The 19675-nt window shown below is 34.7% G+C and overlaps 1 protein-coding gene across 1 annotated transcript in view; it reads left to right on the top strand.

Annotated features, from left to right (window-relative positions):
- Cop1 (COP1 E3 ubiquitin ligase) overlaps positions 1-19675 on the top strand; it is a 178275-nt gene that overhangs the window by 83222 nt on the left and 75378 nt on the right. Inside the window, exon 10 of the mRNA XM_033762106.1 lies at positions 43-178. Within this exon, the coding sequence (XP_033617997.1) occupies positions 43-178 (136 nt within the window). The remainder of the gene's footprint in view (positions 1-42; positions 179-19675) is intronic.

Genomic DNA, 19675 nt, shown 5'->3' with positions numbered 1-19675 from the left:
TAGTATATTTCATCTCTTTTTGTATGTGTGTTCTTCATGTAGATGACAGTCGAACTGCAAGTCAGTTGGATGAGTTTCAGGAGTGCTTGTCCAAATTTACTCGATATAATTCAGTGCGACCTTTGGCCACGCTGTCATATGCTAGTGATCTTTATAATGGTTCCAGCATAGTCTCTAGGTAAGTACTGAGAACGCTCCTATTTTCTTTTGTAAAAATACCTAGAATCTAATTGAATTTGAGAAGTGTGTCATTAAAAGCCTGGGTTCTGAAGTTAAGTTGCCTACTATTTCTTAATATTGTGTCATTGGGAGATCTTATGAATCTCCTTAGTCCTAAATTTCATTTGTAAGATCATTAGAAGTATCCATTTAGTATTGAAATTTTTTTTCCTGTGCTATCTGTATCTGGTTTTCATGATAGATTATGTTGTCCTCATAGATGCTCCCTCCTTTTCAGTATTCTGAAATTTATATAGAATTGATGTGTTTTCTACCTTAAATATTTTGTGGAACTTTGTACTGGAGCATTCCAAGGAAAATTCTGATGATAAATCTAACTTCCTTAAGAGATTTAGAATTCTCTCGGTTATCTATTTTTTATGGATGGAATGTTTTAAGAAATTTGTCCATCTTCTGAGTTGTTGAATTTATTGGCACACAATTTTTCATACATCCTCATTACCCTTTTAATATATTTAGATTCTCTGATGCTGTCCCTTTCTCATCCCTGATTCTTTTACTTTTTTTCCCCCTGAACAGTCTGGCTTACAAGTTTGTCATTTTTATTGAGTGAGTTATTGGTTTTGATGTTCTATATTTCTGTCTTCAGTTTTACTGATGATTACCTTTTTGCTTTGTTGCTTCTGCTTTCTTTAATTTTAATTAGTTCTTATTTGCTAATTTTTTAAGGTAGAAACTGAGGTCATTGAGTTGGTAACTTTTTTCTGTTGTAGATGCCATGTGCTATAAATTTCTACCTCTAAGCATTGCATTAGCCTTTAGATACATCAGACAAACATCAATGTGACTTTATCATTTTTATTCAGTTCAAAATACTTCTTGCTTTTTAAATTTATTTTTAAGATTAGTTTTTTAATTGTTTGTCTTTTGTTTCTGTTTTGTGATTTTCTGAGATAGATAGGGTTTCACTATGTAATTCAAGCTGGCATTGCATGCCTTATGATCCAGGTGCTGGGATTATGACCATGTACCACCATCCTCAGTTTAAACTATTTTTTTTTTTTGGTACTGGGAATCAAACTCAGGGCCTCAGGATTGCCAGGTAGGCGTTGTGCCTCATTCCTGGCCAGTTTAAGCTATTTTTAATTTTAAATTTCTGTTTAAAATTAGATAAAATTATTTGTGGTTTTCAGATAGATATTTTAAAGTATATGTCACTGTATTTTAAAACACAATATTTTGTTTCTTTGACTTTTGTGTTACTGATATTTGGGCTATGTAATTAACCTTCTGTTACTGATTTATCTTCACTGTTGTCCTTAGCAGGGGTGGGTGGGGTTGGGGTGGTATTGAAAGTTGAACTCAGGGAGCTCTGAGCTATATCCCCACCCTTATTTATTCCTTATTTTGAGATAGAGTCTCATTTAAATTCTCCAGACCACCTTCAGACTTTAAAACGTCTTGCATAAGCCTCCCAAGTATATGGGATTACAGGCTTCAACTGCCATGTCTAGCCCTTCAACATCATTTTGAGCATCATTTTTTTAAAAGTTTTTATGAAAAATTTTAATATACATAAAACTAGAGGGAGTAGGATACTTCTTATAACCATCACTTAGATTCAGTGATACTTAACACTTTTTTATACTTGCCTCATTTGTCCTTTTCATTCATTCTTTGTTTCTTCTTTTTTTTTTTTTTTTTTTTTTTTTTTTTTTTGGTACCAGGGATGGAATTTGGGCCCTTTGACTTGTGAGATAGGCAGCAGAACCACTAAGCCAAATCCCTGGCCCTCATTCTTACTTTCTTTGCTAGCTCATATTCAAACTTTCTAGAATAAATATACTTTAAAAAGTTATTTTTGAAGCACATCAGGAATTTTCAAGTTAAATTTCTTGTTTTGTTTGTTTGTTTGTTTAGCTGGATCTACCACTAAGTTTCACCCCATCCCTGGCAAGTTTAACTTATAAAAATAACATTACTAAAACCTTGCCTGATTTTCATTTGCTTAGCCAAAATTTTTATTTATGCAAATGAAGATTAATCTTGAAATCTAAATCTTTAGCTAGAGAGACTATTGTGGGAAATCTTTGAATGCATTAGCTCAGAGAAGAGTAAGACAAAAATCATACATTTATTTGTTTTTATTTTAGCATTGTGTTAGTTTTAAGCAGTACACTGAATAAAATATAAAAATAAAGAACATTTTGGGGTCCATTTAATTACATAATTCATTTATCAGAAATTCATTGTCCATCTAGTGTGGACTAAGGTAAGTGTAACACTGAGGAGGCTAGGCATGATGCTTGAATCAAGAGAGCTCACAATCTTATTTTAGTGCCTTTTTTGATAAGAAATAGTATATGAAACAGTTTCACTTGAAGCAGCAAAGTAACATTGCTTAAATCCTTAACTGTTGTTGGGAATGTATTGATTAAGCCTTCAGAAATGTAGTTTGAATGTGAAATGGCAAAAATAATTATCAGTGGTTATTTATAATGGCAACTTATGTGTATACCTCTCTATATGTGACTGTGGTTATACAGTTATACCCAAGCTAAAATGTACCATGTTAGGCGCTCTCTTATAATTCTTTTTTGGTTTTTGGTTGTTGTTGTTACTGGAGATTGATCTCAGGACCTTATGCTTGCAAGGCAGGAGCAAGTGCCACTGAGCTAAATCGCCTGCCCTGAGGAGCTCTCATAATTCTCATCAATGCCCTTTACAATTTTGAATTTATCTTTTCTTTTCCTCTTCTTTTAAAGCTAAAAGAACCTGAGCATGGTGGCACATACCTGTAATCTCAGCGCTCTGGGAGGCTGAGGTGGGAGGGTCACAGATTTGAGTCGAGCTTGGGCACCTTGGTGAGGTTGAGCATGAACTTCAGTGTGAAAGTTCTGGTATGTTCACAGGAGAAAACAAAAACAAAGCAAACAAAACAAAAAGCCCACAAGATTAAAACTTTCTTCTTAATGTCATATTATAAAAACAACATTTCTACTTACATGGGACTTTTTTTAGTCTCTTCTAGTTATAAATCTCATTTTTAAAATTTTTTCTCCATGAAAGCCATTTTAACAACATAATCATGAATTTTAAAAAATACTAATAAATAATACATTTATATGAAAGCACTATTATATCTGAAGCAGTTTACTGTCCTTAGTAAGCCTAATTGAGAGTTTAGACTGGGAATATCATAATTCAAAGTAAGGTTAGTTATGTTACAATATTTCAATTAAAATTAAAATATTTTAAAGTACCTTTAGTTGGTCCATCTTGCCTCTTAATATCTATTCTTTTCTCTGAGTTACATTGAATTAACATTTCATCACCAAGGTGTGAAAACTTGAAGATTGTTAGGCAGTAAGTTAAAAAAAAAGAGGATGATATAGCCAGAAAATTATGGAGCTACTAAGCTTTCACACCTCTGGTTAGTGTCTACATTTATATTCAAAATATTGCTAATAAATTCATTCTAAAGGATTTAAATTCCCAAACAAAATAGGAAATTTAATGAATTTTTTTTCAGGAAAAGGATAAAAATTGAAAAAACTGATAATACTGAATGTAGTGCATTAAATAATAGAATAAATATTATTCTTTCTGTAAATTGCATGAAATATATCTCATGTTGATATTTACTGTATAGAAAAGCTTCACCAGACTGGTTGAGTTTTTCTTCCTATTAGATTCTGATTCTTGCCACACTGATCAGTCCACAAGGTGGCAGCATTTGTTTACTGTATCTCAATTATTATCTTGCCAACATGGTATGGAAATTGGTGGCCTATAGTGAAGTATGTCTTAATTACCTAATGTTTTAGATTAATAATGACAAGTGATTGTACCCTTCTTACATGAGAGTTTGCATTTTGTTTTACATTAGATTTTCAGTGGCCACCAGCAAGGATTGTTTTAAAACTGCAAAATTTAGACTTAGTAATGATGGTTGCTTCTTGAATTCCTGGTTTGAAGTTTATATACATAGGTTGTCATAGTCAAAACTGTTACACACTTCACCTCATGAAATTTTAAAACATGTTTGTCTATGTTTGCTCAAATCATTAAAATTATGTTGTATCCATCAGTAGTAAATTCATGAAAAGAAAATATTGGGGCATTCATTATTGCTAAATCAGTCACCCCGCTGGTGTATAGTACAGTGTTTGATTAGCCTTTTTAGACACTACTCGTAAGGATTTTATGTGACTGTATAGACTTCCTTCTAGGATTTTATGTGATTGTATAGACTGCCTTCTAGGAGAAGGCTTTATTACAGAGTACAACTCCTAAATTGAAATAGGGGCTAGAAAAGTCTTTTGACTTTGAATGAGTAGAGTTTTATGTGGTTGTAAAGAATCCAATTTTATTTCTTCTAGTTACTTAGATGAACTAGAAGTAGGCTTAACCTTATTTAAATGAGATGAATTGAATTTACTTGAAATTACTCTTTCTGCATGGCGCATTGTAAATACTAAGTAAATGTTAGTATTCTTACCCTTTCATATTCACTGTCCTTAGAACAGTGCTCCAGAATCAGCTGCAAGGTTTGTTAAAATAGGATTGCTAGGCCTTCATCCACCCCAGAGTTTCTGATTCTTTTGTGTATGCTGGGGCCAAGAATTTGGATTTCTCACAGATTCCCATCTTATATTCATGTTACTGTTCTGGGGCTACTCTTGAGAAAACCGTGACCTTAGATTAAGAGCTACAAAAAAGAAATCTGCTTCTAATAGAAAATATTTATAATTTTAATTTTTAGGAGATGATCAGAGTTTTTCTTATTCAGTGAATTTTACTTATTTTGGGTTGCAAAATTGGGAAGAAGGAACAGAGATTTCCGATATACCCTTGTCCCCACTTGTGTATAGCTTTTCTGGTCATCAGCATCCCCCACCAGAGTGGTATATTTCTTACAGCTGACAAGCCTACTTTGATACGTCTTTATTATCCACAGTCCATATTTTATAGTAGTGTTCACTGTTGATATTGTACATTCTGTGGATTTGAACCGTTGTATTCCATGTATCTACCATTACAGTATTGCGTTTTTATACTTTTCTCCATAAATTCCTGTGATGTGCTAGATCTGGATTGCAAATGTACCTTCGTATTTCTTCCTTCTGCCTTTGGGCCAGTTGGGAATCAGCTAGGAACCTACTATCCAAGGGCAGAGGGCATGAATCACGCATGTAACTTATTTGCTCTGCTGCTGAACAGTGATAAGAAAACTAACAATTATCATAGTTTCTTTCAAAATTTAAGAGAGTTTTGGTGAAGGAAATTTGTGATGAAATGTGAGATTGAGCTCTTTAATAAAGTAAACATTAAAAATTAGTACTGATGATTGACCTTTAAACTTCAGTATTTCTTTATCTGCTTCAGAACCCTTTTTATCTTGACAGAAGTGGGCCACTAGTCTCATTGTAAACAAGATACACAATTTTGAGGGATTTAAGAGTAAAATTTGAATAAATATGTTATTCATGTTGCCCCCTCCCTTCTGTGGTCCTGGGGATAAAAACCTATGGCCTCATGATTGTTAGGCAAGTGCTCTAGTCCGGAACTATATCCCAGCCCTTTTCAAAAACTTTATTTTGAAACAGGGTCTTGCTAAGTTGCCCAGGATAGCCTTGAACATGTGATTCTTCTGCCTCAACCTCTAGTAACTGAAATTGACTTAGCTCTTAAATTTAATCTTTTATTCTTTCCTATGCTATTGATTTAAGAAGGATAATGAGCAAAATTTCTGTCCATTTTATAACTAATAAGTTTAGAAGTGAGATAGAAGAAATAAAAACTAGAAAGGAGACCAAAACAATCAAGATTTAAAAATTTATACTGTTCTTTTAAAAAACAAGAACCATGTTAGGACACAAGCCTAGTTTATTTTTTCTTTCTCCCAAAACAACAAACCTGTCCTCTTTCACCTGTGAATCTTTTAGGATTTCCCATATGATTGGACCATTATTTCACTATAGGTGGGCCATTCTCTCTCACCCACCAGACAGACTAAGACTATAAATTATTGAATTCCACAGATTCCCACCACACCAAACACATAAGATCCCCAGTTCCCAGCTGTACAGTATTGTGCTTCGTTTCTCTGAGCCCCCACACTCTGCTTTTTTTTGCATCCAGTACCTCCAGCTGTAATGAGCCTTCTCATGTCTGTTTTACTGACACTACCTAAAATTCTTTTTCTGTGACACGAGTCAGCGAACTTGCAAACTGATGTTAAAAGGTTAACTTCCTTATTTCAGCCTTGGGACCTTCAGGCCCAGCCTGGTGACAATAAGATTTCACTTCATTAAGAAGGGTAAGAACACTTTTCCTCTAACCTCATGGGTTCCATAACTAGGCCTATGAAATAAATTGATTGGAAAAAAGGCATGAAAGTTTATTTAATGTTAATAGTTTTATTGGACATGAGTGGGAGGTATCATAAAAGAAGGGAAACCCCCTCTAAAATGGCTAGACACCACGGCTGCATACCATTAGGACAAATAGCATAAATTTAAAGAGAAGTGACAAGACAAAAGAATGGGACTTTGAACTCCCCTATAAAAGTAGCATATTATGAGAAGGCAAGCATGTGGGTTAACTAACAGATATGGACTTGTCAGTGATAGAACTTCTGTTCATTATCATTACTATGGGTATCATAATTTCCCACATTTTTACCATTAGGCATTTTGAGACATTTAAAACTTTTGAAGTAAATAGAAGTTTGCTCCCAAAGTAGTTATCCACATAGACTGTTTAGATTTTTCCCCTTTTGTCTAAATTAATTATTCTATCTACTCTGCTCAGTAAAAGTTTCTTACTATGCTAACACTTCACTTTCACAGAATGTAATCTTTGGCAGTCTCATGTAACAAAAACAGCCAGTAACTAGGTTTACATGCCAAATAAAAAGGCTCAGGAGTCTTAATTATATTTTAATTCTACCATTTATTTAACTAGTATTTTTGGGCATTTACTGTGTGTTACAGCAATATACAAATAGGTCCCAAATATGCTGTTGTATATATGTATATATATTTCTGTAAGTGAAATGTGAAAAATATTTCTAGCTGTGTACTACTTTTAAATCATTGGTATTTATAAGTTTTCAAAATGCATTGGTTTTTATTTGCAAAAAATGGAAACATTTTGACTGAGAAAATTAGTAGCATATTGCCTAGTACAGTAATTAGCAACTATGTCCATACTGGGTATGGTGGTGCACACCTGTAATCCCAGTGCTTTGAAGCTGAGGCAGGAGGATAGCCAAAAGTTTGAGGCCAGCCTGGACTATACAGTGAGTAAATCAGCCTGGAATACACAGTGAGACCCTGTCTCAAAAAACAAAAACAACAGGAACAACAAAAAACAACTACAGTATGTCCCATAGGCCAAATGTGATCCTTGTTTATTTTGAATGACCTATGATCTAAAAACAGATCCAACACCTTTAAATGGTTAAAACATTGAAAGAATAGCATATGTTTAAAATAATACAACTGGTAGTGAATGGCATATGAAAATTTTATGAGACTCAGTTTTCAAACCACTTGAAGTTTTATTGGAACACAGATATGCTTATTCCTTTACTTATTTTCTGTTGCAGCTTTCACAATGCTACTTAGGAGTTGAAAAGTTGCATTAAATAACTCAAAGCTTCTCTGGCCTTTTTATAGAAACAGCTTGCTGACTCTTGACCTAGATTTGTTTAGTCTCTAGACATGGCTTATACTGTATTTTCTGATCTACTTGTGACTCTTTTTATATGCTTCATCATTACTTACTTACCAGTAATAACCTATCACTGCATGTGTCATTTAGTAGGTACATCATTGGCTGAATGATAGCTACATATCTTACAAAATAACAGATTCTGGTGTGCTGAGCGCACAGTTTCCTATTTGGCTTTTATTAATTTTTTTTTTAGTCAAATAGCTGAAACATGCCCTGAAGAAGCTTGTTGTATGGAGAGGTGACTCAGCTATATGGTACTAATCTTGATGCTTTTCTACCCCCATTGATTTGCTGTTGCATTAATCCTTTTATGCCAAAGATTGAGATTTTTATAATTTCTCATGAAATTCATACATTACCTAGAAAAATTCAAGCAACAATTTGAGGAGAAAAAAATTCACTATGTTCCATTGTAATGGGTGTTCTGAAAATGGAACACTTGGCATTTACGGTTTCTCTCCTTTCTTTTTCTTCCTTGCCTACAATGATCAGCAATTTTGTTGCTAACATCTGAAGTTACAGAACCCTATATTTTCATCTATGGTTGACAAATTAATTTGCTGCTGTATTATTTACATAATTTAAGTCTAAGAAATACCCTTTTTGTGTCTAGCTTCTTTAGCTTTTCATGTTTTTTGAGATGTATTCATAACATTAACTGTATTACTAGCTTGTTTATTTATTGAATAGTACTACATTTTATGACTATTCTATAATTTATCCCTGTGTTGATAGACATTAGAATTCTTTTTAGTTTTTGACCATTGTTAATAAACTTTTGACTTATTAGTAAAGCTTTTTAATATTCATTTTGGTTAATCATGTTTATATTTACTTTTCTTATGTAAGTATCAGAAATTAGAACTGCAGGGTTGTGTAGTTAGGGTAGAGTGTATTTAATACTTTAAGAAACTGACAAACTATTTTTCGAAGTATTAGATTATTTTATCATTCCAGTCAGCAGTTGTAATTATCCTCAATAACTCTTGGTATTGTCTTTATTGTAGCAGTTATTAAAATATCAGCCTTATTATTTTTCTGTGTTTTTCCTTTAACACTAGTGATGTTCAGTGGGCATTTGTGTATCTTTTGTGAATTGTCTGTTCAAATGTATTTTGTGAATAATTAAATCAGATCTTGCTGTTATTTAGTTTTGAGAATTCTTTGTTCTAGATACAGGTTCTTTTCCAGATATGTGTATGCTACCGTTTTCTTTGAATTTGTGCCTTGCCTTTTGAATTATTTAGTAGTGTCTTTCAAAGAACACATGTACAGTATTTAATTTTGATGAATTCTAATTTATTAGCTTCTACATTTTTTTCTGTCCTGTAGAAATGTTTCACTCCAAAGTTGTGAAGATTTTTCTTCTGTACTTTCTTTCCTAGTTTCAGTAGTTTTATATTTTAAATTTAGGTCTATTCAAATTTAATTTTGTTCAGATTATGAGGTAAAGATTAAGATTCAGTGTTTTTTCTTTCATGGGTATCTGCTTATTCCATGCGTCGTTTGTTTAAAAGGTAATCTTTTTCTGTTGACATCTTTGTTTAAAGTATATTAATCAGACATATGAATCCCCTTAACTCTCTGCTCTGTTATGTTGATCTAGAGTCATATATATATCCCTTAAAGACAGGTGTGTTCTGAGAAAGACATTCATCATATACTATACTTACACAAACTGAGATGTAATGATTACTCTAGGTTGCATAATTTAATGGGACCACAGTCCATTTTTGACCCAACAGTTGTTATGTAGCTCATGACTATCCACTCATAGGCTGTGACCATGCTGTTTTGGTTACTGTGATTTTCATACAAAGTTTTGAAGCAGATAAGTCCTCTATTTTAAGTCCTTTCCATTTTCATATAAATTTTAGAACAGAGTTGTCTTTTTTTTTTCTTCCTTGCTATAATATGAATTAAAGTGATTTTCCTGCTATAAGTCCATGTACTGGTGAGTTTTCCTGTTACTGGGACAAAATACCTGCCACCAGTAAATCAAAGGCAGAGAGGTTATTTTGGTTCATGTTTAGAGGTTTCATTCTGTGTTTGGCTGGTTTTAAGGCAGGAATGTCATGGTAGAAAGGCATGGTGAACAAAACTGCTCCCTTCATAGCAATTGGGGGGGAGGACACTGAGAGGAAGGGACAGGGACCAGATCTAGTCCCCAGGGTCACGCTCCGTGACACAACCAAAGGTGTGTTTTACTAATGTCCCAGGCATCTGGAGCTAGTCAGTTTGGCCATCGAGATTAACTGTCCCAATCTTGCTTTTTCTTCCATTTTCCTTCAATATTTTTGACAACTTGTCCCCATAAGGAAATAGGAAATGGATTTCTGATAAAGTCTACACTGTTAACTGATATATGGGGGACACGATTTTTAAAAATTCATGATGAACTTTTTCCTTAACTATACGTCTTTGTTCCAGATTAGTCCCCAATAGCATGAAATAAGCCTTTATATCATAGTTCTATATCTTTCTAATGAAGCATCATAGCAGTGACATTAACAGTTTAATACTATGATTCTCTAACCACTTTGTACTGTCAGAGGACATGAACTATGAAATCAGATACATGTTTTACTTCAGTTTCAAAAGTATAGAATTAAAACTTTTGTTTGCATATAGCTTTCTGTTGAATTCTACTTTTACTAAATACAAACATATTTCAAGTCGGACAAAATATCACAGATTTGTTGACCAAATATATGTTTTGTTTTTTAAGCCTAGTTTTTTTCTTTTGTAGATTACTTTTATTAATCTTTCACAGTTAGTTACTACATTTTTCTAATAAACATCCATTCATCACAGAATACCATGATACCATGCATAGAATAGGTGCTTTAGGACAGATGAAGAACATACTACTAAATTAAGTGAATATAAACTATGACTTCCTTTAAATTTAAATGAGTAGAAGTTAGTAATCAATATATTGATTTTTTTTTAAGGGCCTCAAGATGCAGGTTTAATTTTAAATGCTCTAAGAATAAAAGCATTTTACCACAGTGTAAACACTTGGCATTCACCACAGTGTTTCAAGATACAGTCTGTTTGGTACTTTACTTGTTGCAGCTCTTTGCTGATAGCCAGAGGGAAAGGGAAAGTAAAATTTTTTTTCCAGCTTTAATTGAGTTTATTGGTACATTTTAGGGATACAGTACAGTTATATTCATTGTTGGAATCTTGTACCTCTACATGACAAGTCTTGGTTCTCGTTTTTTAAGCAATTGTTTTAAAGCTAGCTCTTATGGTTTTATGGGATTAAAAATAAAACAACCCAGCTGATAAAAATAATCAGATAAAAATAAAGAGACTTTAAAATGTGACTTCCATTTAGTGCCTGTAAAATAAAATCAACTATGGCCATTAATTCAGAGTAATTAAACTAAGACCTGAGAGCCAATTTCAACCTTTGTGTAATTCTGGATGAGTGGGGAAAATCGGATACCTAGATAATGATCTAAAAAGATAAACATTTATATGACTGTCCTTTTATTTTTTAAAGTAAATTCCAAATGGATTGAATATTTTGTGGAAAAAGAACTGGCAGAGTATTAAAAGAATATACAGAATGTAAGGTTTTTAAATCCTATGGGAAAAATAAAACAACAAAATGATGCCGAAAAGCAGAGGAGAGTGTGAATCTTAACATTTGAGATGAGAACTGAAGGAAGAGAGGGAATATGCTGTGTGTATACTGGGAAAATAATACTCCAGGCTCAGCAAATGTCATGTGCTGTGTTCTTGAGGTGGTCGTAGGTTTGTAGTATCTTAGGTTTACCAAGAAGAATAACCTTAGAATGAGGGGAGGCATGTACCATTTTATAATAACTTGGCCTTTTTCATGAGGTTATTGTATGAAGACATTAAAGGATTTGAACCAATGGAAAGATAATGTTACTTGTATTGAGAATTTAGTCAATATTTACTAGAGTATTTACCAGAGGAACATATAACACAAGATATATATATATAAATTTATATGAATTTACAAGATTGGCTTACAATGGCCACCCACAGAGTCGAATGAGGGAGAGTGCAGAGGGTTGTCTGTACACTGGAGACTGAAGGATTTAGTCAGAGGTCTGCAGCTCACTGCAGTGTCCCCTGTGGAATCTGCACTGGAAGCCAGAGTCTGCGCTAGAAACCAGGAGATGAAATCCAAGGTAAAGGCAAAGATTGGAGCTCCTCCAAAGGAACAGAAGTAGATCCGTGTTTCCTAATTTCCCCTTTATACTGTGTAGGCCAAGAACCATTTTAGGGTAGGTCTTCCACACCCTACTGCATGGAATTGCTGAGCCTATTTAGTTAAGCTCCTCTGAACTACTCAAACTGACACAATCAATGGATCATCACAAAAATAGATTGTAGAACTGTAAGAGGACAAATATAGAAGCAGAGGTACTAGAAAAGAGCCCATTATAATGCAGACAAGAAATATAATGACTTCAGTATTGGAGAATGATAGCCATGATACCTTGCTGTGGTCTGAATATTTATGTTGCTCCCCCAGGCCCCAATTCATATGTAAAACATCTCCAGTATGAGGGTATTTGGCAGGAGTACACACACTGGGCTAGGTATTTGGGAATAATTAGATTGTGAAGGAAATGGAATTGAGTGCCCTTACAAGAGGGGCCTCAAAGAAATCCCTCACCCTTTCTACTATTTATGATCATTTATGAATCAGGAAGTGGGCCCTTAAATGCACAACAAATCTGGATTTTACTCTTACATTTCCAGTCCCCAGAACTGAAAAATACATTTCATTTGTTTTCAGCTGCACGGTTTAAAGTATTTTGTTACAGCAGCCCAAATGGAATAAGAAGTCAGTGAGGACTGCTTAAGATTCTGGATATATTTTTATGATTAAGTGGAAACATTTATTGTTAAAGTTACTTAATAAGACAGATGTGGTTAATTAAGATGACAAAAGTGCTTGGCGGGGCAGTCATACAGGATAGATGCATAATTAAAATTAGAGCTGTCAAGGAGACAGGAGAGTGTAAGTGCAGAGGGAGATCTGGGATGGACTACAAACACATTACAGCCATCAGTGTATAGATTTAAAACCATGAGACCAAATGAGATCACCAAAGAAATTCATGTAAATAAAAACGAGTTGAGGTAAAGAAATGTGGGATACTTCAGTGAAAGTAAAAATGAGGAGTGGCCAAAGTATAAAGAATCTAGCTGCTAATGAAGTAGACAAAAAATTACCTCTTTGAGAAGGGAGACATTGATGTTGCTGTTTATATTCACGGAAGGTAAGACTTCATAATGAGGTCATTTTTGACCTTCATAACAGCATTTTCAGTGGTAGAGGTAAAAGCTGGATTTTGGAGAAAATGTAAGTTGGGAGTCAGTTGAAGTAAGTATGGGCAAAATTCATACTCCCAACTTTTCATTATTTTTGTTTATTTTGGGCAGAGTTCTGCTATTAGAAAAGTAAAAGTGGTAGGTAGATAGAAATAATGCCAAAAAAGTTAAACGCAGAGGAGTGCCACAGACCCAAAGAATCTAGTCAAGGGGCTGGATCCCACAGCAATGTCCCGCACAAGTCCAGCTAAAAGCCTAGAGTCCAAATCAGTGTCCTCTATGAGTCCCGCCAAACGCCTGGAACACACATCAATGCCTCATGCAAGTCTGTATTGAGTATCTGCATTGGAAAGGCCGGTGGTAGAAGCTAGAAAACCTGCACTGGAGGGGTGAAGTATCCCCAGGTGGAGGGTTCTACACTGGAGCCAGGAAGCAACACTCACAGTTAAGATCAGAGCTCCCCTGAGAAGAACAGAAGCCATTCCCATGAACAGTGAGGACCTGAGAGCTCCTGCTCTCACAAGAATAGCCAAATTCGCATCAGGAAATCCAGCTACAGCAAACTTCTGCAAGAAAATCAATAGCACACAATCTTCTCCTCCAGATCTCTTTTTGTGTCATTGGCAACAATCCTCAGGTGGGTCCTCTACACCCATAACCACACTTACACAGTTCAGCTGGGTGTTCCAAGTTGAGCATTATTTAATCCACCACACAATGACAAGAGAAGTAATAGAAATATAACTGTGTGTGTGTGTATGTGTGTGTGTGTGTGTGTGTGTGTGTGTATTTAATATAAATACTGGTAAATAAAGATAGGGTAGTAGGAGTTTTTGGAAATTATCTTGTACTTCAGATATTTTCAGTAAGTCAAAGAGCAGTATAATATGCTAAAAGTGATTATAAAGGATGAGGGGAAGTTGAAGAATGAACAAAATATGAAACTTTTTGTACCAGTAAAACAACAGACAAGGGAAATTTCTTATGAAGCTCCACAGTGTTGAGTGCCCACTCTGAGGATAGTGATTACAAATTCAAAAGACCAGAGAACATGGTTGTATGTATTTTTCTCTAGCTGTGTTCAGCTGTGCCAGTTCAAGTGCAGAATAACTTGAGAGATTTAGCTAATACAAGAATTGTGCTAAGAAAATGAAGTAAAAAAATAATAATAAGAGATAGAAAATGTTAAAAAATGTAGAGTTGTGAGAGAGTGGTAATTATTGTCCATATAATTTGAGTGTAAAGAAGAAAGTGGCTATATAAGATTTGACAGCCTTTAAAGGATTATGGGAGAGTCCACTTAAAAGAATGGAAGTGTTCTATGAGCTAGTAGTATATGAACATGTTTAAATGCAAGGGAATTGAAGTTATCCTTTGTATATTATTAGACCACAGTGCAGTTAAACTGGAGATCAATAGCAAAAGAAACCACAAGAACTTGGCAAACACACAGAAATTGAGTAACACTCTTGAACAACCAATGGGTCACAGAGGAAATTAAAGAAAAAATTAGACAGTTTTTACAAATAAATGATAATGCCAGTACAACATACAGGAATCTATGGGACACAATGAAAGCAGTTCTACAAGGGAAATTCATAGCAGTGAATTCCCACACAAGGAAAACAGAGCAAGCTGAAATAAACAACCTAATGTTGAATCTTAAGCTCGTAGAAAAAGAGCAAGACAAAAACCAAAGCTCATACAAGAGGAAATTACAAAGATCAAAGCAGAAATCAATTCAATGGAGACTAAGAGAATGATACAAAAAAAAAAAAAACAAACAAATCAAAGAGATGGTTTTTTGAAAGAAAATCGATAAACCCTTAGCCAACCTTATCAAAAAGAAAAAAAAAAGGAAAGAAAAATTTCAAATCCATGAAGTTAGGAATGAAAAAGGTGAAATCACAGCACATCCAGCAGAAATCCAGAGCATCACCAATACCTACTTTGAGAACCTGTACTCTGATAAAGTGGAGAACACAGACAAAATGGACAGATTGCTAGATACATATGAATTACCAAGTTGAATGAAGAAGATAAAAAAATTCTAAACACCCCAATTATAGTCAGTGAAGTTGAAAATGTAATTAAAAATTTACCAACAAAGAAAAACACACATCCTTGCTGAATTCTATAAGACATTTAGGGAGTAATTATTGCTACTTAAAAACTTTTCAATGAAATTGAAGGTGAAGCAATACTTCCAAATTCATTCCTAGAAGCAAGTGTTACTTTGATTCCAAAACCAGGGAAAGACCCAACCAAAGAAGAGAACTACAGGCCATTCTCCCAAATGAACATAGATGCAAAAATCCTCAATAAGATACTGGCATACAGAATATAGAGGGTCATGAAGAAGATCATACATTCTGATCAAGTCGGATTTATTCCAGGGATGCAAGGATGGTTCAACATATGTAAATCCGTAAATGTAATACACTATATTAACAGTCAAGAACAACAACAAAAAAAGATCATCTCAATAGATGAAGAAAAACATCGGACAATTCAACACCCATTCATGATTAAAAAGAAAAAACCTGCAGAAAATTGTAATAGATGGCCTATCTCAATTTGATACAGGCTATATCTATGAAAAAAGAACCACCAACATCATAGTAAATGGTCAAAAACTGAAAAGCTTCACACTAAAATCAGGAGCAACACAGTGATGCCCCCATCACCACTTCTGTTCAAGATAGTTTGGAAACATTTCTCACAGCAATTAGATAAGAGAAAGAAATAAAAGCAGTAAAGATAGGAAAGGAAGAAGTTAAATGGTCATTAATTGCTGATGATAACTTCTAGACTTTAGCAGGGTGTGGTGGCGCTTGTCTGTAATCCCAGCACTCTGGAGGCTGAGGCAGGAGGATCACTGTGAGTTTGAGACTAGCCTGGGCTACATGGTTCCATGTCAGTCTCAACTACACAGTGAGACTCTGTCTCAAAAAAAAAAGAAAAAAAGGACTTCTAGACTTAATTAACAGACTCAGTGAAGTACCTAGATACAATAAATAAACACTCAAAAATCAATAGCCTTCTTGTACACAAATAACAGACTCTCTGAGAGTGAAATTAGGACAACACTCCCTTTCACAGTAGCATCAAAAAAAAAAATGAAATGTCTAGGAATCAATTTAACAAAGGAAACAAAACACCTCTGCATTGAGAACTACAACACTCTGGAAAAGATCAAAGAGGAGAGAAGAAAACAAAAAGGCATCCCTTTGTTCCTGGGTAGGAAGAAACAATATGGTGAAAATGGCATACTTCCAAAACTTCTATACAGATTCAATGCAATCCTGAATGACATCCCAACAGTATATTTCACAGAACTAGAGAAAACAATCCAAAAATTCATATGGAGTCAGAAGAGACCTAGAATAGCAAAAGCAATTCTAGGCAACAGAGACATGGCAGCAGGTATCACAGTACCCATCTTGCAACTATACTACAAAGCCACTGATTAAAAACAGCATAGTTCTGATAAAGAAACAGACACAAGGATCAGTGGAACGATTTAGAAAATGTAGAAACAACTCCTGACATACTCAGCTATCCATCCTCCCTGAAGGAAAGATAGCCTCTTTAATAAATGGTGCTGGAAAAACTAGATTTCATCAAAGATTAAAACTAGTCCCCTATCTTTCATCTTGCACTAAACTAAAATCCAAGTGGATTAAAGATCTAAATATTAAGATGAAACACTAAACTTACTATAAGATAAGTTAGAACTCTTGAAGATATTGGCATAGGAAAAGACTTTATGAACAAATCCTCAGTAGCATGGGAACTAGCACAAAGAACAATTGGGATCTCATCTTTAAAAGCTTCTGCATTGCAGGAGAAATTATCATCAGAGCTAAGAGACAACCCACAGTGTGGGAAAAAGTTTTTACCAGCTATTCCTCAGACAAAGGTCTACCTAAAATATATAAAGAACTAAAAAAAAAAAAAATCAGACCTTCCAAATATAAAGACCCAATTTAAAAATGGGCATCTGAAATGAATAGACATTAGCAGACAAAGAAGTAAAAGCAGCAAATATTCGTGAAAAAATGTTCAACATCAGTGTTCATTGGAGAGATGCAGGTGAAAACTACTGAGATTCCATCTCACTTCAGTAATAATGGCTGTTATCAAGAAATCAACCAGTAACTAATGCTGGATGGGGTGTGGGGAGAAAAAAACCCTTCTTCATTGTTGGTGGGAGTGCAGACTGGTGCAATCAATGTGGAGATACCTCAAACAACTAGGATTTGAAGTCCCACTTGTCCCAGCTATTCTGCTGGGCATTTTCCCAATAGAATTAAAAGAATCATACCACATGATATATGGTCACCCATGTTTATAGTGGCACAGTTTGTAGTAGCTAAAACGTGGAAACAGTCCTATTGCCCATCAATTGGAGACTGGACAAAAAAAATGTGGGTTTGTTTGTACCAGGGATCGAACATGGATCCTTGTGCTTGGGAGGCAGGCAGCAGAACCACTGATCTAAATCCCCAGCCCATGTGGGGTTTTGTTTGTTTGTTTGTTTTTAATATATAAAATGGAGTGCTACTCAGCCATAAAGACAAACTTAATAGCTAAGTGGATGCATGTTTTGGCCACACTTTTAAGAGAAATTAATAGGACCTACATGTAAACGCTGAATAGTTTGTCTGGTGTGAGATTCTAAAAGTGCAAACAAGGATCAAAATGTATAATTGATATTGTGTAATAGGAAGAAAAGGTAAAAGGAGTAGGGGATAGGTAAAAAGGGAAAAGGAAAAGCATGGAAACAAAGTCTTTATAAATAGGGTGGAGCAGGTTAAGAGAGGGCAGGGGAAATGGGGAAAAATAACCAAGATATGTACAAGATCCCAATGATTAATGTAATGGTATTGTATATCTACATTGTACCATTAAATTTAAATTGTGTTAAAAAGCTAAAACATAAACTTTTTTACAAATTAAAAAAAGAATGGAAGTGATTATCAGAAAATGCTGTCAGAAGATTAAATTGAGATTATGGAGGTGAAGTTATTGGTATTGAAAGAATATTGTGGTGGTGTGCGGAGTAGAAATGGGAAGTGAGAGATCATTGAGAGCAAGAAATGAAAGTGATTATGATTTTAGAATAATGTATAGTTATTGAAATAATTAAGAATTATTAAAAAATAATTATGACGAGTACAATTGGAGAAAGTGACAGCTAAAAATTAAAATTTCCAGGAATGTATCGGAGTAACAAGGAGAGACGTGTTGGGTAGTATCTTTTATAGGAGATTTTTGACCTAGGACATTTCAGAGGGAAGATGGATGGAAGAAAGTTTTGTATAGCAAGAAGGACACTGACTCCACTTAGAGGTGTATATGAATATTACATGTAGGAAGGCTTCAGGGAAAGCAGTACATACATATTTGCAGTTTTCAGTTAGCATGAGAAGTTACAGAGAATAGCTAGGGAAGAAATTGAAATGATTTGAAAGGTGGAGAGCAGTTTGGCTTTTACTCAGTATTAAAATGTATATAATTTTGGGTCTAATGCTTTATATTCTAGGAACATATTTAAGAGCATTCTTCAATATGTGGGAAATGACACTGCAGCATTGTATAACAGTAAAAGACTAGCATCTGTATGTCATTTAATGGACTGATTAATACGTTCATATGATGGTATTCTGTGCACCTACTGGGGAGAATAAGGGTAGCTCTAATATATATTGCTACAAAATGATAGGCTACTAGGTGAGGGTAGAAACAGCATAGCATAAATCAAATAATGTATGATGTCATCCATGTGTTTGATTAAAAATAGGAATTCCTGCATAGTCATTTGTGCAAAGAAAATCTGTAATAAACACACAAAACTGAAATCATTGGTTGCTTATAGGGAGGACTATATCAGGGTCAAGGAAGGCAGAGAGACTACCCGTGGCAGGCTTTATGTGAGCCATGAGACTGTTTATTATGCTTGGGCAAGCAGCAAGTGGGCTGAACCTGAAAGAGGATTCAGGGTGTCAGGGCAAAAAAAAAAAAAAAAAAGGGAAGGGGTTGCCAACGTGTCAAAGGTTTTTTCTAGGCATTGATCTGCAGAGTCACCATTTTAAGTAGTCTAGGGACAGACAATGTGGCTCTTTGGACCTGGCAGCGGTACAGATGTGTCCTGGAACTGAGAGTGGTTGGCTGTTCTTTGACTTCGTGGAACAGAGAGGTTAGAACATGGTGACCTGCTGTGAGCAGAGGCCAGACTGAGCTCTTCAGCAGTGTCACCCACTGAGCTTGACAAGGACATTTGTTCGTTTGTTTGTTTTTATCGGCCAGGTCAGTGTCTATCTGGCAGATACCAGGCCCTCTTTATATTTATTTAATGGCTAAGAATAGTTATACGTCATTGCTTTGTTCTGATGGGCCTCCAGTAAATGTTGACTTCTGAATT

The sequence above is a fragment of the Fukomys damarensis genome, unplaced genomic scaffold (genome assembly GCF_012274545.1).
Source record: "Fukomys damarensis isolate Sample0158 unplaced genomic scaffold, DMR_v1.0_HiC HiC_scaffold_11, whole genome shotgun sequence".
Lineage (NCBI taxonomy): Eukaryota > Metazoa > Chordata > Mammalia > Rodentia > Bathyergidae > Fukomys > Fukomys damarensis.
Note: the sequence above shows the minus strand (reverse complement) of the source record. Positions and strands in the feature narration are given on the sequence as shown.